The sequence below is a fragment of the Podarcis liolepis genome (assembly GCF_965112155.1).
Source record: "Podarcis liolepis genome assembly, chromosome: 2".
Classification (NCBI taxonomy): Eukaryota; Metazoa; Chordata; class Lepidosauria; order Squamata; family Lacertidae; genus Podarcis; species Podarcis liolepis.
Window position 1 is genome coordinate 7,800,574 of NC_139555.1, and position 20,831 is coordinate 7,821,404.

The window sequence follows — 20,831 nt, forward strand, 5'->3', positions numbered from 1 at the left end:
GGGGAAGCCCGAGCTTCCCCCGACCCCAGCCCCCAGAACAGGCTGCTATCCGCAAGCCTAGGGAGCCCGGCGGGAAGTCACGCCGGTCTCCCCAGGCTTGCGGATAGCAGCCCAAAGCCCGGGGTGTGCAGCGCTGCGCTCCCCGGGCTTCGGGCAGCAGGCTGCTATCCGCAAGCCTAGGGAGCCCGGCGGGAACTCCTGCGGGCTCCCCAGGCTTGCGGATAGCAGCCCGAAGCCTGGAGAGCGAGAGGGGTCGGTGCGCACCGACCCCTCTTGCTCTCCAGGCTTCAGCGAAAGCCTGCATTCGCCCCATAGGACGCACACACATTTCCCCTTCATTTTTGGAGGGGGAAAAGTGCATCCTATAGGGCGAAGAATACGGTAGGTGGTGTGGTAGAGGTGTCTCTATCCCATAACCTGGGGTTGTGCAGTGGAATTAATTGCAGTAAGTTCAGGGCATGCGAAAGGAAGTCCCTCTTACACACAATGGAATTCACTGTCGTGAGATGTGGAAATGTCTTCCGACTTCCAGGGCTTAAACGGGAGGATTGGCTCCTTCATGGAGGATGAGTCCATCGGTCATTATTAGCCGTAAAACAGAAGCGCCACTTCCAGTAGGGTTGCTTCTGCATTCTGAAATGGAGGTGCGATTTGAAATTTCTGGGCATCTCTTGTTCCCTGTAGCTAGGGGAATCCGTTTACCGCAAGCCGAAAGCTTCAGCTATGCCTCTGGCGGAAAGGCATCAAGTAGTAGAGCATGCTGTTTAATCAAGCCGAAGACCTTGATTGAATGAGGGCACAGTTCTTTCCTGACTTGTTGGAATGCACTGGCCCTGGCCTCCAGAGGACGTGCTTCCCTCAGTCTATTGGCCCTTCTGAAAGAGAGTGTCCTGCTTTTGCATCCTTATTATCCGTTGGGAAGATTCTTGGGAAGAAATGTGGGAACCACAAGTCCAGTCTTCCCCAACCTGGTGCCATTTGGACTTCAGTTACCACCAGCATCAGTCAGTTGGAGGAGGTTAAAGGTAAAGGGACCCCTGACCATTAGATCCAGTCGTGACTGACTCTGGGGTTGCAGCGCTCATCTCGCTTTATTGGCCGAGGGAGCTGGTGTGTAGCTTCCAGGTCATGTGGCCAGGATGACTAAGCCGCTTCTGGCGAACCAGAGCAGCACACAGAAACGCCGTTTACCTTCCTGCCAGAGTGGTACCTATTTATTTACTTGCACTTTGTGCTTTTGAACTGCTAGGTGGGCAGGAGCTGGGACCGAACAACGGAAGCTCACCCCGTCGCGGGGATTCGAACCGCCGACCTTCTGATCGGCAAGTCCTAGGCTCTGTGGTTTAACCCACAGCGCCACCCGTGTAATTCTGAATGGGACAATTTTGGCAGGATGCTTCCCCTTCACTCTTTGATGGAAGCATATCCGTGCAATGGCTTCAGCTAAATAAATATTATCTGTATTATATCGTGGAGGTGAACTTGATTGTTAAATATTTTAATTGTAATGGAAAACTCCACAAGCAGACTAGGATCCTATTTGCTTTTGCTCTCAAGCTGCTTGCTAATCCATAATTCTGTATAACAAGTTTTTTCATGTATTTTTCCTTGAAGTGAAAGCAATGCTAAAATTGACCTAGTTCTGACTCCTGCCACCCACATCTGCTTCTCTGCAATTAGTGCTCCTGATTCATATTTTAAAAAATGAGCAGCCATTTAAGTATTCAAAATGATATTTGCCTTGGTTAGTTTCCCTTCTGACTTGCTTAGAGCTTCCTAGGACCGGATGACAAATTGAGTCCTTTAAGTATTCCTTTCTTCTATGGCTGCTTTTCCCAGCCTTTTATCTCTTGTATTCCTTATCCTTCCCTCTACTTGTTCCCTTTGTTGAGCATAACATATACAATGGTACCTCAGGTTATAGACGCTTCAGGTTACAGACTCTGCTAACCCAGAAATATTACCTCGGGTTAAGAACTTTGCTTCAGGATTAGAACAGAAATCGCTCGGCGGCAGCGGGAGGCCCCATTAGCTAAAGTGGTACCTCAGGTTAAGAACAGTTTCAGGTTAAGAACGGACCTCCAGAACGAATTAAGTTCTTAACCTGAGGTACCACTGTATTAAAAAACTTTACGCATTTAGTCTGACCACTGAGATTTGAGCTTCCCTAGGGCAGAACTTCAAGGTTGTAGGAAGTGGTGTGGAATAGTTGTATGTTAAGAAGCAGTTTTGAAAAATGTTGGAGTGATAGGACCAGCTGATAAAACCTGAATCTGGGATGAGAAGCCTGTGGTCTTCCAGATGTTGGTGGACTCCAGCTCCTATCATCCTCAGCCAGCATAGCCTGTAGTCAGGGATGTTGGGCAATGCATTCTGGCAACATCTGGAGGGCCAAAGATTCCTAATCCCTGAAGGAGACAACTAGCATGTAAAAGGGATGGTCCGGGCTCCCCATTAAACCCTCCTTATCTCAAGCCCGCACCCTTGTTAGACTGAGAGTAGTAAACTGCCATATCAAAGTTCTGGCTCAAGCAACCTCCTTTGTAAGAGGCATGACAGAGTTCAGTGTTTATTAGGAAAGAAAGAGCTTGTTTGTTCTGGGGAAAGATTACAAGAACAAACTATTTCAGACGCATCTTGGAAGAGCTGTCTCTGCTATATAGACTGAACTGCAATTGGACTTTGGTATCACGGAAAGCTGTCTATTCCTGCAAGGCGGGAACGAGGGGGAATGTGGAACTGCAGGCAGAAACTCAGGAACTTTGTATGTTCACCTTAAGGCTTGTTTTCTTGCATTTATATCCCACTTTTTTCTCCAAGGAGCTTAGGGTGACATACATGGTTCTCCCTCTTGTCATTTAATCCCAAACAACAACCCTGTGAGGTAGGATAGGCTGAAAGGCAGTGACTGGCCCGAGGTCACCCAGCAAGCTTCATGGCCAAGTGAAGATTTGAACACAGGCCTTCCAGGTCCTCGTTTGACACTCTTAACCTTTTCCCCACACTGGCAAAGAGACACTCTTCTGCCAGTTTTGGCAGAACCAAACTTCCCTACCCCGAGGAAAAATGCTAATTACAGTGGACTCTCTGGTTATGAATTTAATTCATTTCAGAGGTCCATGTGCACCCTGAAAAATCCATAACCAGAGGTGTCGCTTCTGCGCACGCACATGGCACACTAGAGTGCTTCTGCGCCTGCGCGAGCAGCGAAACCCGGAAGAATACGCTTCTGGGTTTGCCGCTTTTGCAGCCCGAAGATTACATATCCAGAGTGGTACGTAACCCGAGAGTCCACTGTAATGTTAATCACCCTTTGCTTGCAGCCACTTTCTCCTCTTTTTTGTGTCTCCTTCTACTGGGCACTTGTCAGTCAAGTTCAAGAAATGGCACTTCTCAATGTAGTATAGAAATGTAGTATTGTAGTATTGAATGTAGTATTGAAATAAAAATACTCCACAGGTTGAAAAGTGGAGTTGAAAAGTGTAAATTCTAGCAACGCTGGCCTTTTGGTTGGAGTTGCTTGGTAGATCGTTTGTTTAATTTGTTAGTTGCATTATCTTGCCCAGGGCAGCCCAAAGCGACTTACATCCAAACAAACAAACAGACAGACAGACAGACAGACAGACAGATAGAAAACCCTACGTAGATACATTAAAACCAAGAGGAAAAATAAATGCATGAAAAACTTCCCAAATGCATCAAACAAAAAATGACCCCTGGTTCCAAACAATCAAGCAAGTGAGCCAAGATACTAACTATAAAATAAGGAAAATGTTCCTTGAGGAATTACCTGCTCTTCATATTCACACCTGCCTTCTGATTGTATCGTTTTATGAGTGGATGAGGTCTGTCGTATTGACAGGTCCATCCACGTGATGCAGAATTGGGCTCTTACATCCTTTACAGCACTGGTTGGTAGTGACTACCTGTGATCGATGGGACTGTGAATAAAGACCTGGGGTTGAGAAGTGCCTGGAGTGGGATAGAAATTTACAAGGCATTTGGGTTGGACTCAATGGTGGTCTGGGAAACCCTGCTTTATTGTCTCTTCAACATGGATTTACTGAGCTAGATGATGCTTTGGCGTGTCCACAAGCTGATTTGCTGGGGGTGCAGCATTTTATTATTATTATTTATTGAGTTTATATACCACCCTATAACTGGAGGTCTCAGGGCAGTTCACAGAAAGGATGACAACGTATATAATCAGAATGAAAACAACAACTGCATAACAGAAAAGAGCCCAATTTTAAAAGGGTATAGGATGTTGATTAGGTCAGCCAAAGGCCTGGTTAAAGAGAAACGGTTTTGCCTGGCGCCTAAAGGTGTGTAATGAAGGCACCAGGTAAACTTCCCTGGGGAGAGCATTCCACAGACGGGGAGTCACTGCAGAGAAGGCCCTGTTCTCGTGGTGCCACCTCTCAAGGAGGAGGCACATGAAGGAGGGCCTCAGAAGATGATCTCAGGATCTGGGTAGGTTCATATGGAAAGAGGTGGTCCTTGAGGTATTGTGCTCCTGAGCTGTTTAAGGTCCATGCGTCTTGAATGCAGCAACACTGTCTTTTTTAGACCTTCTCAACCATCTTGTCAATGCACCCACATCCTCCACTGTAAATGCTGCGCTCAAAAGGACATGAACCACACTCTGGCTGTGTGGTCCCATGTGTTCTCCACTTCTCCACCATCTTTCCTTCCATCATCACAGATCTATATGTCCTGTTACATTTGCATCTCCAGCCCCATCTTCCCTGGAAGAGGTGAAAAGAACAGACTTGGACTGTTGCAGAGTCTCATTAAACTTCGGGCACCCCATGCAGCCATATCCTAATGATTTTTATTTCTTTGTGCTCTCTCCTAGTGAATGTGACCTCTTCTAAAGAGCCTGGCTCTACAGAGAAATCTCCCACCATGACACCGGGGAAGGAGCGGGAAGCATTATATGGTAAATTTGCTATTTCATTCGTTGTTGTTGTAAGGAACTTGATAAAACTTTTCAGACCCAACGGACAGAATCTTTTAAAAATCCTGTCTTTAATTGAATGTCTACTGTTTTCTCTGTCTTATGTACCAGTGCAAGATGTTAATTCAGGACAGTGTTTGGGTTTTTTAAGAAATCATCATTATTAAATTTCTATACTGTCCTTCATCCGAGGATCACAGGGCAGTTTACAGTATAAAAACACACACAAAAAAACGTATTTTTGCTGTATAAGACCCACTTTTTCCCTTCTAAAAACTAAGGGGGAATGTGTGTGCATCTTATGGAGTGAATGCAGGCTGCACAGCTATCCCAGAAGCCAGAACAGCAAGAGGGATTGCTGCTTTCACTTCGCAGCGATCCCTCTTGCTGTTCTGGCTTCTGAGATTCAGAATATTTTTTTTCTTGTTTTCCTCCTCCAAAAACTAGGTGAGTCTTGTGGTCTGGTGCGTCTTATAGAGCGAAAAATACGGTACATGCCTTAGTAATAAAAATACACACACACACACACACACCGGCAGGTGATGATCGCAGGGTCTGGTTCAGTTTGTATGGTTTCCTTGAAATGAAGGTCTGTGAAGACTGTGATGTCTTTAAGGTATATTATTTTATTTACGCATATATACAACCTGTTCATATAGGATGGAGAGGCTCACAGCAGATCTTACTCCTTCATTAGGTTTCCAGCACAGAGCAAACAGGTTTCTGTCTTTGCCTCTTCTAGCATCCAGCTTTTCAACTCACCCACGAACGCTGGCTTTTGTCGTTCTACCTACCAGCCAAGCGGTGGTGAGGGCAAATGCCCACCAATTTGCTTCTATAGCAACTTCTTCGGATTTGTAAATCACGGTACTTAACTAGTCATCCAAAGCTAGACAAAGGAACTGGTTTGGCAAGCTTGCTCTTATTTCTTTATTAAAATTGTTATGCATCATAAAAATATATCACAGTGGTGATATTCATTCTCTTATACGTTCCACTCCACACATGCAGAAACAGATGTTTTGGAAAGGGGCACGGTGTGTGGGGCCGAGTTTTCCATCCCAACCTCATAACAATGCAATAGTGGATAACCAACCCTGATCTGGAAGGTCCCGTTTTCTTTGCCCCCATCCCTGCTTTTAGGACTGGATAAGAAATGGGAGCAAGCCCCTGCAACTGAAGATCATTTGTCCAAGAGAACTGTAAGCAAACTCTGTGGAACTGGGAGACACATTCTAGGAAATCCTTTAACTGCCGGCTTGTTAAATCCACCCAGCAGTGTTGCACAAGATAATTTTTACGGGCTCTGTATTCATGTTATCACCACCTCCCAGTCATTGTAATGGACGCTTTTTAGTTTGTCTTGAATTACGCCTATGGGCTTGTGCAGCTAGAAAACACTGCTATATAGGTCTATGTTCTCAAGGCCCTTTAAGAGGTTGGTTCTGTCTGAATTTCAGTGGTGTTGGGGAAGGTCAAACCAGATGGACCTCTGAGATGACTTTTATCTTTTGTAAACGTAGATGACAGAATCGTGCAGCTAACGACAGCTTTGGCTTTAATGGGCTCCAGATCCCTGTGATCATGAAACCCAAAAAATACCTTCCAAAACCCTCTGTTGCCTCCAGGCCCTCTGAAAGAGAAATAATTCCACTGAGCCCCTTTCACCAGATGTGGACATAGCTTAGCACTCTGCTTCCTGAATAGCTTCAGTCTTGAGATCTTTTTCACAAATCTACATCACTTTCATAGGAACATAAGACAATGCATTTTTCCAAGTCAGACCAATTGTCTGAATATTATTATTATTAATAATAATTTCCAATTTATGACTCTCCCTTCACCCTAAGGTCCCAGGTCAGGTTGCAGCAATTAAAATGCAATGTTAAAAACAACATGCAGTTGCAAAAACCTTGGGTGGGAGGTGTCCTAAAAATGCACATATTAGGTGTCAAAAGCGAGGATAAAAAATTGTCATCAGCATGAAGATTGAATGGATTGAAACTGGAACATTCGGCTCGCAAAGTGAGCATTTTGCTTCTGAGCTATGGCTCTTCCATGAATAGTTCCAGCCACTGCCTTCTAGGCAAGAAAATTTCATGCAGTACTGTAACTCGTGGGCCCTTTCTCTTTGGAAGTTATTTATAGATTGCCCGTTAATGCTTTTTTAAATTCTAACAGTCTTGGTGGATTTGCCAAGTTGAAAGCATATGTGTTTGTTAGCCTGCTTATTATTATTATTATTATTATTATTATTATTATTATTATTATTATTATTTCATTTCATTTCTATACCGCTTTATATTTTTAAGAAAAATCTCAAAGCGGTTTACAGCATATTAAAACAATACAACAATCCAAAATCAAACATTTCTTAAAAAGTCAAATATAAAATATACAGTCAAAGCAACATAGTTAACAGGAAACTAAAATATTATCTTAAAGATTTCAAAATAAAACATTACAAAGGAGGTCTACTACAAAATACATACCGTACTTTTCGCACCATAACACTCAGTTTTTCCCCCCTAAAAGGCAAAGGGAAATGTGTCCGCGCGTTATGGAGCGAATGCAGGCAGGAGGAGCCGCTCTTGCTGGCTGTTCGGCAGCCTCTCTTCCTCCGCTTGGCTTGCTGAGAAGCCAGCAACAGCTGAGCAACAGCTGAGTGCCGGGAGACAGCCTCTCTTCCTCCTGTCTGCCTGCTCTATGGATTTTTGGCGAGGTGGGCGCTCGGAAGCCGGCAAGAGCTGCGTGCAGCGTGTAAAAGCCAAGGTGGGGAAAGGGAGACAGCCTCTCTTCCTCAGTGTCTGCCTGCTCTATGGCTCTCCCTTACACAAATGTAAGCGGCTCTTACTCTGCTTTCTTTACAATGAGCTGGAAGGAGGGACAAAGAGGGCATCCCCTTCCGTCCCTCCCCCAGCACCTCACCGGTAAATTCAAACAAAGCGGCTTACAAGGCTCGTGTCCCTGAGTCTCCTCCTCCTCTTTTTGCTCCGGTTCGAGGCAAGGCAGCTGCACAAATGTGAGTTCCCTCTCTCCCTTCCCTCCCTCCCTCTTCCAACTTAAAAAATATTGGGGGGACAGCCAGGTAAGCCCCACTCACATACCACAATGGGGGTGGGTGGGGGATGACTCCCTCAAATATTTAATGAGGGGGTGAAGGCACCTAGGCCTATACGAGTTGGCTGCTTTGCCTAGGACAAATGTGAGCTCTCCATCTCTCTTCCCTCCCTCCCTCCCTCTTCCAACTTCAATAAAATATTGGAGGGGGGCAGGTACAGGTAAGCCCCATCTCACAGACTGCAATGATCTCAAGGCAAAGTGCATGCACACTGGTACTTTATATGAATGGCAATGCCCATCAGCATGGGGGGAGGATGACTCCCTCAAATCTTTAATGGGGGGGGTGAAGGCACCTAGGCCTATAGGAGTTGGCTGCTTTGCCTAGGACAAGTGTGAGCCCCCCCCTTCCTTCATCACTGTATTGGAGATACCATACATTACTGACAGTTCCTTCATTCACGTGGTTACAAAGCATGGATCCACATGGATCCTCAGGATTTTTGCACTGGATCACTCCAAATTCACCATCAGATCACATAGCATGTCCATGGCTACAGCTTGCACCAAAAAAAATCATGCACCCACTGCTGCCTGGGGCTGCAGTGGTACAAAAACGTGGTTACAAAGCACGGATCCACATAGATCCTCAGGATTTTTGCATTGGGCTACCCCAAACTCACCGTCAGATCACATGTCTGTGGCAACAGCATGAACCACAAAAATCATACATCCACTGTTTCGTTTAGAATATTTTTTTTCTTGTTTTCCTCCTCTAAAAACTATGTGCGTGTTATGGTTGGGAGCGTGTTATAGAGCGAAAAATACGGTATTCAACACAAACAAAGTTAACAAAAAAACCTTAAACATTTCAAAAGAAAACATTATGAAGTCAAGTCAAATATAAAATGCACATATAAAACATATAAACACACAACATTTTGCATACATTGGTTTAGAGAGGTGACTGTTTAGCCTAAACTTACATTGCTTCCTGAGGTGAAAAATGTAATAAATATTTCAATTTTTAAAAAGGGCTGCGTCTTATCAGATGCCTGTTGGCACGGGAAGGGAAGGGAAACTTCACTTTTCCATGCAAAGGCCCACACTGGTGTAACTGTTCTGCAGAGAGAATTCTGTAAAAGAAAGTTATACCCCAGAAACTTCAGCATTAACCTTTACTGGTATTGGCTTGATTTTGGTCACCACATCGAGTGTCTTCCTTTCCTGCTTTCCTGTCAGGCAGAAATGAGTCATGCGTGAATCGTGGATTGTGGGCCACCTCTACTGCTGCAGTCCTCTGTTTACATGCAGCGATCCCACAACTTGAGCTCGTTTTACTCACACCATCGCAGCCTTGCACGGGGTGGGGTGTGTGTGAAATAAGTAAATAAAGTGAGAGCCGGGAAACCCGCCATTCTCTGCTCTCCTTTTAATTCTCAAAGCCCAGTAAGCGAAGGGACGGGCTTTGGGAAGGAGGTGTGATGGCTCTGGAATGCTGCCAGAGCCTTCTCATTGCCGTCCCAAAGGCAGTTAACAGAGCAGCGTCCCAGAGCCCTCGTGCCACCTTCCCAGGCATCCCAGAGGCCAGTAAGAAGGGCACCTCTTCGCTTAAAGGCACCTCTAGGAAGGTTATGGAGGACCCTGGGAAGCTCTCAGGGCCCCCTACAACCTTCCCAGGCCCCAGTAAGCAGCCTTCCACCTTGCAGAGGGTAGTTCCGGGGGTCCCTTCCTTTGCACAACTTTGCCTTTGTGCTCAGACCCCTTAGAACCGAACCCTCGCTTAAATGGCGGGTCCGCTATATATGGAAGTGAGCCCCGTGTAATGGAATAGGGTTTGTTGAGTAAATGTGCAAAGGTAAAGGTAAAGGGACCCCTGACTGTTAGGTCCAGTCGTGACCGACTCTGTGGTTGCGGTGCTCATCTTGCTTTACTGGCTGAGGGAGCCGGCGTACAGCTTCCGGGTCATGTGGCCAGCATGACTAAGCCGCTTCTGGCGAACCAGAGCAGTGCACAGAAACGCCGTTTACCTTCCCGCTGGAGCGGTACCTATTTATCTACTTGCACTTGACGTGCTTTCGAACTGCTAGGTTGGCAGGAGCAGGGACCGAGCAACGGGAGCGCATCCTGTCGTGGGGATTCAAACCGCCGACCTTCTGATCGGCAGGTCCTAAGATCTGTGGTTTAACCCACAGCGCCACCCATGCATAGGAGTTTACTGTAAAGGTAGAATTTGCCAGTAATGGGGGAATTGCTCCAACTATCCACAAGTTATTTTCTTTTCGGGCTGGGCATGCAGCTTTTCTAAAAGAAAACGCTTGTGTCCATCTGAGCTGAAACCGACTCAGTTAACCCATTACTTTTAGCCTCTGGCTGGATAACTGAATTTTCTAAGAGCCGATTTTCTGATGGGATTTAAGGAATGTAACGTAACTGTTTATATATAACACAGGTTCCCGTTCCCTGACGTAGAGGAAATTGAGTAGTTCATGAACAATCCTCTCTTTCTCTGTCTTCTTAAAACCATGATATAAATGATGACCAATTGCCAGTTACAGTTCTGAATGCTCCAGTTAAAATGTTGCTCAGTGGTATGCATAGGTAAGGACGATTCTTGGCCAATATTCTTGAAATAATGACTCGCTGCTTTTTAAACAATATTTTCTCGGGAGAGAAGAGCCAAGAAAACACAAGGTGACTTTCCTCCACGGAGTGGTTTTTCAGAACTCTTGAAATACTCAGCTTCTATGGAACAATCCTTGATTTTTGCAAGCAGTCTTTAGGCTTTTTCAGACCTGAAGAAGGAAATCAAATCTCCCCAGGTCTTCGCCGTTTTACAGGAAAGGTGCGCCCACAACTCTCTGAAACCACCAACGGAAAATATCTCTATATGCTTTCCATGTTCCTTGTTAGGTGTGGTATTTGGAAATTCTGCAGTAATGTCTACTTTTTCTTCTCTTTAAACTGCCTAGTCTTGAAAATGTCCAAACTAGCAATGGAACATTAGCTGAGTAATGATTAGATCAGCTGAATCACTGCTTGAATTTCAAAGGACCAGAGAGGGATAATCTGATCATGGTTGACCATCATGGCAACTGTTTTTAGGAGGCTTTGGGTGGGGATGATTTGGCTAAAACTGGAGAATTCTGCATGCGGACTGTGGATTTCCCTAAAGGCTTCTCTACCTTCTTTCCCATGTGTTGCTAAAAGGCTACCTTAAGAGTTCTAGTAGCTTACCTGTTGATAGCATCATACTCCAACTCCTTGCCATTGCAGAAAGTCTCCTGCATTGGCCAGAGGTTGAACTAGATGGCCTGTCCAGTTATCTTCCATATCTGTGATGCTATGGGCAGATCAGAAGCTAAAAAAATAATATGCCACTTTGATGGCGTCTAATTTTGACACGACAGTGGTGTTATTTTCTAGGAGTGTGGAGTTTTGACACCATTTTTGTCATGGCCAAATATTTGGATAAACAGTGAAACCTGTGGGTTAAATGACAGCTTTCTGCTCTCACCAAAACAAAGCAGAAAATTCACCATCATCTAGTGCAGGGGTCTGCAACCTTTAAGACAAAAAGAGCCACTTGGACCCGTTTCCGAAGGAAAAAAACCTGGGAGCCGCAAAACTCGTCATTATAAAAATAACTTTTTTGTCACTTTTTAAAAATTATTTATTTGTTTGACCCCTCAGAATTACTCCTCCTCATAGAAATAAACGTTAAATTAACAAGTTACCTTTGTGTGTGTGTTCTTCACTCCCCTTCAAAACAGTGACCAGCGTACATGCCCCCTTTCAATGCAGTGACCAGCATACATGCCCCTTACAATGTAGCGGGCGGGAGGGAAGGTGACGTCGGGATGGTGCGTGACTAATGCACACACTGCCCCCATGCGACGTCACAGCCAGTACAGCGCCCGCCACAGTGGGGAGTGTCGGGGCGCACAATGCGCCTCCTCCACTCGCTAGTATCCGCCCCGGAGCCGCGGCAAAGGTGTAAAAGAGCCACATGCGGTTCCAGAGCTGCGGGTTGCAGACCCCTGATCTAGTGAAATCCCCAGGCACCAGGTTGAAATTCCCCTTCCGACTCGAAAGCCCTGTGCAAGACTGAAGCAAGCAACCCTGTAAAGACCGAAATCATTCAGCACGCCCCTAAAACCGAACTTCTCTCTTTTTGCTGACCTATATTTGCCAGGCAGCCTTACACACCTTTTCAAAGAGGACATTCCAGATTCTTTCTCTCTGCCAAGGCCTTGCGACAGCTTACGCTTTTTGTCAGGTGGCCAGTTTTTCAGTACGCAACTTCAGGGAAGTCAACAACAGGCTGCATCTGTGTGCTACATCATGTTCCTTACACTTTCTCGTCTTTGTTTAACTAGCTAGGCAAGGTGAGTTTGGCTCATCTGGGGGTGGAATTCTTCCTGCAATGGTGGTTTTCATTACACAACTGTTGCTTTAAAGCCACCATGTCAACAGATCTGCTGAGTGGCATCGCCTCTTTAATTTGGGAGGCGGGGAAGGCAGAGGTGTAGGAGGAGAAACTGACTTCACAGCTGCAACAGAAAACCGTGTGTTATGTGCATCCTTACTGTTCCTGTTTCTCGACTATATATTGCTCTCTTCTACGCTTCCAAGGAGGCTGGTGTAAGTGGAGCTCAGCTTTCTTGGTCCCTGGAAGCAGAAGCAAAATGCCACGTGGGGAATACAAATTGGAGTATAAGAGTGAGTAGAACCGGAGCATTGGGGCTAGTGGGAGGGGGTAGAATAACATTTCAGGACTTGATGTAAAACTTTTCCCAGTGTCTTGTAACTTTTCCCTTTTGCAGAGAGTGGAGGGCTGTTTTGGGGAAAACTCTTGTTAGATGCCTTCCGTAGATCTGTGTCTACGCAGCACTCTTTGATTCAATTCTTGTTTGCTGATGGGAGAGTCAGTTTAATCCACAACTTCCCTATGGTTGAAAAAAAAAGAAGAAGTTGTGCTTTGCACCTGAATTCTGTGCGTTACCCACATTTTTATCTGGAATAAAGCTGCAAGATGTGTTAAAGGGTGAACATTATTTCCAGCCCTTCTTGGACTGGACCCAAAGGGTCTGTCTAATCTAGCCTCCTGTGACCTCTCAAATGCCTTTGGGAAACTCACAAGGCAAAAGCCATTCCATCAAGATAAGGAATACTTGAATACTTTATAGAAATTTGGAATGTGCAGAATAGAGCCTCTGCACTTCAGTCAATGAGCAGAACGAGCTTGGACTTCAAATGAAGGATATCTTTTTATGTCTAGAGCAAAAAAAAAAAGCATGTCAGTAATAACAGACTTTTGCTGGGATTTCTTGAGCGCCAAAGAATAGGATGCTTACAGTACATAGCATTAAAACCTGCCTCCGGGCTTACACTGGGACGTGGGTGGCGTTGTGGGTAAAACCTCAGTGCCTAGGACTTGCCGATCGCATGGTCGGCGGTTCGAATCCCCGCGGCGGGGTGAGCTCCCGTCTTTCGGTCCCAGCTCCTGCCCACCTAGCATTTCGAAAGCACACCAGTTCAAGTAGATAAATAGGTACCGCTTTATAGCGGGAAGGTAAACGGCGTTTCCGTGTGCTGCACTGGTGCTGCACTAATGAAGACCTGATTGCAGGGACCCAACATGTTGGAACCATCAAATTGTGTTCTGGGAAAGTATTGCAGTAGGCCTGCAACTTACTTGGGGGTTACGTCCTGGAAATTGCACCCAAAACATAAATTCTGTAAAGTCAAAATCCATTGGGTTCAATGGCGGGTGGGATTGCTAAAGTCATATTTTCTGAAACCCCACCCTTTTTTGCCCCATTTTTAATTTTTCACTATGTATGTAAATCTGAAGATGCATGAGTTAATTGTGTGCAAGTTGTTGGTACTATTCTTATTATTTGTATATGTTGTGTGTAGATTATTAGACAACACTATAACTGCTCTCTTATCTTCTGCCTGTTCCTTTTGCCATTGGCAGAATTGTTGAATTGTGTGAAGTGTTGCATCCTTCTTGTCTTAAATTTGTGGGGCTTAGCTTGTTTTCTTCTTCAGCAACAGCCGGCCACTAATGAGGAAGACATCATATCATTCGTTTTGAGGGAGATGCTTCTTAAAGGAACTTTTCTTGCAGTCAGGGTTTTAGAGTGATTGTACCAAATTTCATCTTTGTACCCCAGAAACAACCTTGCAACTTTGAAACAGGAGAATAAGTTTCTTCTTGCAAATGACAGGGCACATACACAAACTAAATGCATGCAAAATATGGATAGTTTTAAGAGCGATTAACCATGGCTTCATTGTTGAGGGACAGATGACCTCATGCAGTTCCTAAAATTCTATGTAACCTGACTGGCAGACAGCGAGATCCTAAACATGACTACTCTGAATTCAGTGGGACTTGCTTCTGTAATCCCAGGTCAGTGGGCATCAGATTTTAACGTTAATTTTCTTTCCCCCTTTTAAGAAAATGGGCCTGTGATAATGAAGACAATGTCAGTGTGCATGAATTAAGTTTCTAATAGGCAAAGCAATTTACCATGTTTGCTTTATCTCTGTCTACAGTCATTCTGTCTACTGTAAGGTAAAGGGACCCCTGACCATTAGGTCCAGTCGTGACTGACTCTGGGGTTGCGGCGCTCATCTCGCTTTATTGGCCGAGGGAGCTGGCGTACAGCATGTGGCCAGCATGACTAAGCCGCTTCTGGCGAGCCAGAGCAGCGCACGAAAACGCCATTAACCTTCCCGCCGGAGCAGTACCTATTTATCTACTTGCACTTTGACGTGCTTTCGAACTGCTAGGTTGGCAGGAGCAGGGACCGAGCAACGGGAGCTCACCGTGTCACGGGGATTCAAACCACCAACCTTCTGATCGGCAAGTCCTAGGCTCTGTGGTTTAACCCACAGCGCCACCTGCGTCCCTTCTGTCTACTGTAGTCACTACTTTTGGACATGAGGGCTGAGAGGTCCAGCAAAATCAGGTCTCTAGAGGATAATCCTTTGACACCCCCCCATCTGCTAAGCCAGACACAGAGAGAGCGCCATAGCATATGATCTTGTGTAAAACTGAGGTAGCCAATAAATTTTCCTCCAGGTGCTCTTGGATGACATGGTGCCTGGCACTGATGGAAACTGGTCCAGCAACATTTGACAGGCACCGTGTCTTTGGCTTCACTTGACGTGAAGGTTGGCATTGAATTTTTCTCCTTTAAGCTGCACTCTGCTTATCAAAATTTCCATTTGCAGAAGATTCCTCTGGGGACGGCGTGAGCACCATTTGCAACACCACACTACCATCTCAGCTTTCCGACTCTACAGATGAATTTACCACCTACTTTGATCAGAAAATACCTGTACCTGAAGATGAAAAGGTAAGCAAGGGTGTTTGGCCACCTCTCCTTCAGGGGAAATAGAGGTGTGTGCAGGGCAGTATTCCCCAAATGCTGTGTTGGGGAACTACTATTACGCCACGGAAGAACTGCTTACACAGAGGGAGAAATAACCTACCTGAGCCCCAAGGGACAACCTGTGGAAGAGATTGACCACTGTGTCCCTGCCTTGACCAGGCTCCCTTCCAGGCAGCTTCTTCTGGGAATGGGTGTAATTCTGCACAAGGTGCCATATGCAACAGAATTAATCCATTATCCTATGAGGCTGCATGAGTTGTTCCTTTGAGCTTCCTTCTTTCCAATTAAGGCCAACATTAAACTCATGCAGAGATAGGCGGTTCTGGGTATTTTTGTTCCTTTGTTTTGTTTGAGTTGGGTTGGGGTTGGTTAAATGTTTCGTTGGGGGTGGCAGTTATTTTAATTTGGGTATAACTTCTCCTCCCTCCTCCTCCTCTTCATTTCTGTTGATTTATTGGTTTTAGTCTTCCATGGTTCCAGTTACAGATAGGTAGCCGTGTTGGTCTGCCATAGTCAAAATAAGAAAATTCCTTCCAGTAGCACCTTAAAGACCAACTAAGTTAGTTCTTGGTATGAGCTTTCGTGTGCATGCACACTTCTTCAGATAAGAAGAAGAATCTGAAGGTATCTGAAGAAGTGTGCATGCACACGAAAGCTCATACCAAGAACTAACTTAGTTGGTCTTTAAGGTGCTACTGGAAGGAATTTTCTTATTTTGGTTTTAGTCTGTATAAGATACAGTGGTACCTCGTGTTGCGTAACCTCCAGGTTACGGAATCTTTGGGTTACGGCCGAATCTGGGTTACGGCGCATGCTCAGAAAGGCGCCTCTGGTTACGAAGTTTTTGGGATACGGCCGGGCCTCCGGAACAGATCCCGTTCGTAACTAGAGGTACCACTAGTTTTTTTAACGTTTGATGTTTTATTATGTTTATATATGCTGAAAGCCACCCAGAGTGGCTGAGGAAACCCAACCAGATGCGTGGGATACAAATAATAAAATCATCATCATCATCATCATCATCATATGATCTAAAGCTCTCTGTCTCCAATGTTTAATTTGAAAGGGAAGCATGTTTTTGCTGTTAGAAATACAAAGTTTCAGATATTCAACTAAAATGGCTTTCAGTGGGTTTTCTTCTGCTTAGGTTTTCTTTTTATTAAACAAATCCCAAGTTCCAGGCCATATGTTGGACGTGTAATACTATTTGAAGATGATTATAGTGAGAGATGGGCCTCTCTGTACCTACCTATTACTTTCTAGGGAGCAGAAATGAAACAGTCATTTTCCTTGCTAACCTAGCCAGTGTAATGGTTGAGCGAAGAGGAACAATGGTGCTCTGTGGACAGCTACTGATGTTAACTTTTGAAATGTCACAGCAGCACAGACCTTTCCCTCCAGGCTGCGTGTGTTGGCAGTCCCTCGATAAGTAAAGCATGGACATAAATTTAGCTTCTTGTGGATCACCTCTGCCGCTAATGATGACCACAAAGGCTTCCTAACCAAAGGAATGTTGAGGTTCAAAATAAGCATCTGCAACAAGGAGAAGCATTATCCAAAACCAGACCATAACATTTGGGAGTCAGATACCCTTGCTTTTCTGCTGCAGATCGCCCAAAGATTGATAAGTAGATCCAAACTTTGCTTGTCCCCATTCTTGTTCTAGGGCACACAGAACGTATGCAGGCTTATTTGGGTTTGTGGCCGCCCCACATCAACTAAGCCTTCCTAGAGTGTAGCCAACATTCCCTTGCAGTCTGAGGTTGGTAGTGTTGGATGGGAGCTGCCTTTCAGAGAAGCTTGCCTGCCATCACTGGTCTTCTGCTTGAGCAAGCCCTGATAAGCCTTAAGGAACCTTCCCAGAGCACAGTTCAAAGTAAATGCTCTAAATTTAGGCTGTTGTTGAGATAAACGTTTCTGGCGTGATGTCGACTTTGTGCGATGATGTATCGTTGGGGTGGGTTTGTTGCTTTTCTGCTCCTAGCGTGATGGTCCTTCTGGAATTAAAGCATCAGTTAAAAAAGAAAGAAAGCAACAGCAAAGCAACTTCCTGTGTTGATTGATTGTGACATTAATAATCATTCGGACAACTCCTTCCCTTCTGTGGAAAAACATCTCCCCACTCTTAACCCCCCTTTCTTTCCTTTTAAGCATCCATGGTTCAGTTTTCGAAAACTCTGGGCCTTCACTGGGCCTGGGTTTCTCATGAGCATAGCCTACTTGGATCCAGGGAACATAGAATCGGATCTGCAGTCTGGCGCCATTGCAGGCTTTAAGGTAAGTGGCCTCTTGCTACGAAACATTTGCTCCTGAGCATCTAAAAGCCAAACCAGTGTTTAGGGAAGCTTTTAATGCTTGATGTATTACAGTATTTTAATATTTTTTTTGGAAGCCGCCCAGAGTGGCTGGGGAAGCCCAGCCAGATGGGCAGGGTATAAATAATAAATTATTATTATTATTAAGAATGGGAACTTTTTACACATTATCTAAAAAGACAACAAAATGAACTGGACTCCTTGGCAGGTTTTGAATAAACATGCACAAATTTATTGATGGTTAATATAGTAGATAGATGATATAAGGATCTATACAGTTTTATAGTATGCAGAGAACAATATGTGTTGAGAAATCAGAGAGGAGCTGAGGGAAGTCTTTGGGGGGAGGGTTCATTGGGGAGGAATGGAGGGAAATAATGAAGATGATATGTTTCATGAAATTGTTAATAAAAATAAAATAAAAGCCATCCATAGAGTTTTGAGAGCTGAAAGAGAGCTTACTCCTATTCCATGTACCAATATTAATTCTAGCCAGAAGATATTTACCATAACTGTGTTCCAATAGGGGACTCCACAGCCTTCTTGGGGTGAACATGTCTTTATTTTAATGCTTGAGTCCTCCTGACATGAAGATGAATTGCAGTGGGTCGCCCCCATACCATAAATAGGCAAAGCTACATTTCTGCCTGCCCTTTAAATCAGGGGTTCACCTATTTCCTTGTTTCTCTGTAAGAGCAGAAACCTGAAGGTCAACTGATAATGTAAGATCAAGTGGTGAAGCTGTTTGTGGCAAAGTAAGCTATTCTGGAACAACCTTAAAACTTACAATACAGTCTTCTGCAGCTGAAAACTTAAGTTTTAAGCAACTCAGCTAGAGAGATGTTTTATTTAACTACTTTGCCCTTAGCAGGTAAGATAGGCTTAAGCTTGATTGCTTTCATCAGCGGAGGAGGAATGTGTTGGTTTCCTCGTTCATAAAAAGCTAGATTGAAATCTAGTAGCATATTTTCCTGAAGACATTCCTGCCCTGTCCGGTTTCAACAGTCCTGCCAACTGGTACTCTCCAAGGAAGCTGGGGGTTGTAATTCTTAATAGATGGGTAAGAATATCCAACAGAGAAGTCTCTAGACTACAGTTCACATCCCAGTGGATGTGTCACGTAGCCTGGACATATTCTGCTTCAGTTATTTCTTGATAAAACATGTGCAATTGAAAGCTGTGTTCTCCTCCATGCCCCGTTTCTGGTTGTGAGAGGGGTTTGAGGCTGTGTCCGTATTTAATTCATGAAGAATTGCAGACACACTTTAGGAAACAGAATCCGTAGGCTGGCTGGCTCCCAGAGTTCTCATATCTTGGCTGCTCTTGACCTTGCTGTGCTTTTGTGCCTTTCAGCTGCTCTGGGTTCTCTTGCTAGCCACGATCATTGGCTTGCTCTTGCAGCGTCTGGCAGCGAGGCTGGGCGTGGTAACCGGACTTCATCTGGCAGAAGTATGCAACCGGCAGTATCCCAAGGTGAGTGAATTGAGCCATTCATTTGGAAATTTGTCTTGTGCTTTTGTTGCGAGCAGAGGAATGCACTTTGTTGTAGGATCAGATCTCCCCATGTGTTAAAAGCAGCTAGGCAGGATTGGAATATAGGTGATAACTGGTAACAAGGGGTTGAGCAGAGGCAGGATTGAACAGGCCTGGAAGATGGGGGCCAGGAATTGTGGAAAGTCCCAAGAGGCTCCTGAAGATGCCAGGCTGTTCTCAAAGTCGTAGGTCCGTAGCCAAAGAGTATAAGGGAACTTGGTGCATACAAGGGACAGATGCAGATCCAGAAAGGCAAAAAGAAGCAGATGGGAGGAAGGCAGATGCGTTGTGCCAAAGAGCAACATGCAGTGGAATTAATGAGACCTAGAAGTGAAGTTGGAAAGACTACACCAGCCTCCAGATCCTCTAGCTTTTGCACTATTACTTCATAAAAAGCAAGCCGCGGCTTCACTGTGGATGTCGCCCCCTTACCCTAAGTAGGCAAAACTGCATCTCTTCCAGCCCTTTAAATCGGGGGTTCCCAATCAGGGGAAATTGGGATGGGTGAATCTGAGTGCACCCCTCTTTTAAGATCATCACCACCTCCGTTACCTGGAGGAGAATTTGCTGCTTGCCCCGACTTTCCCATACAGCCCTTACCTTGAACCCAGGGCTTACTTTCCTTTTTTTCTCAAGTGAGTATTTGAATGTCTTCTGAATGTGTGCAGAGAGCACTTCTCTCAGCACAGAGTAAATTGCATGCATTTTGAATTGCGGGGCTGGGATTGTGGCTTCCAGGCAGCCTTGCAACTTAGCCTCTTCCTTCCTCCTCTTTTCTGCTACGCTCGTGCAATATTTGCCTTGTGTTGCCTCTCCATAATCACTTTAATTGCTGGTCTTTGAAGAAGCCAGTCTGCTTAAAAGCTTGGATTTAAACAAGCACATAGGAGTATTTTGTTGGCTGTGGAATTCTTTTGAGGCTTGTTTCGGCAAGACACAGTTGCCTAGGGATGTGGATCTCAGCTGCAAAACCCTCGCCTCCACCAGGATTAGCAAACCCTCCTTGTCTGCCCCCATCTTGACGTGTCTCTGGGTGGTCATGTGTGTGTTTATTGCTAACCCGGGACTAAGTTTCCTCTTGGGGTATTCAGAACTTGACACATCTATTTACTTCCTCTCCCCCGGGGGTTGCATTAAAACATCCTCAGTTGGGTTTGAGTTGAGTCCCAGGCCAAGCCAGGCAATTCCAAGCAACTATTTTCCCTGAACTGAAGGAGGAGGAAGCTGCGTTCTGAGATCTCCTGGGATTGAGGTGGTGTGGAAACTGCTCCAGCACAGCTTCTTCAAAACAGCCTCCAAAAACCATGTGGGAGGGGCCAGTTTCTGGGAGGGCCGATACTGTCAAAGAAAGAGCTGCAAATGTAGGCTTGTCCCGCCGGGCCTTGTACTTCTGCTGTTCTTCCTCTTGGTAGCATCAGGCAGGAAGCTAATACAAAGAGGGACAATTTTGCAAACTACCGTATTTTTTGCTCTATAAGACTCACTTTTTCCCTCCTAAAAAGTAAGGGGAAATGTGTGTGCATCTTATGGAGCGAATGCAGGCTGCGCAGCTAT

General features: G+C 45.1%; 1 protein-coding gene across 5 annotated transcripts in view; it reads left to right on the forward strand.

The window, feature by feature from the left end:
* Positions 1 to 20,831, forward strand: part of SLC11A2 (solute carrier family 11 member 2) — a 70,297-nt gene that overhangs the window by 13,274 nt on the left and 36,192 nt on the right. For 4 of the 5 annotated variants that reach the window (XM_083484702.1, XM_083484703.1, XM_083484705.1 and 1 more), the window contains 4 exons: positions 4,859 to 4,942; positions 15,269 to 15,393; positions 17,581 to 17,706; positions 19,098 to 19,217. In XM_083484702.1, the coding sequence (XP_083340828.1) occupies positions 4,859 to 4,942; positions 15,269 to 15,393; positions 17,581 to 17,706; positions 19,098 to 19,217 (455 nt within the window). Of the gene's footprint in view, positions 1 to 4,858; positions 4,943 to 12,378; positions 12,743 to 15,268; positions 15,394 to 17,580; positions 17,707 to 19,097; positions 19,218 to 20,831 lie in introns of those variants that run through there. The other variant, XM_083484706.1, reaches the window with a different exon arrangement.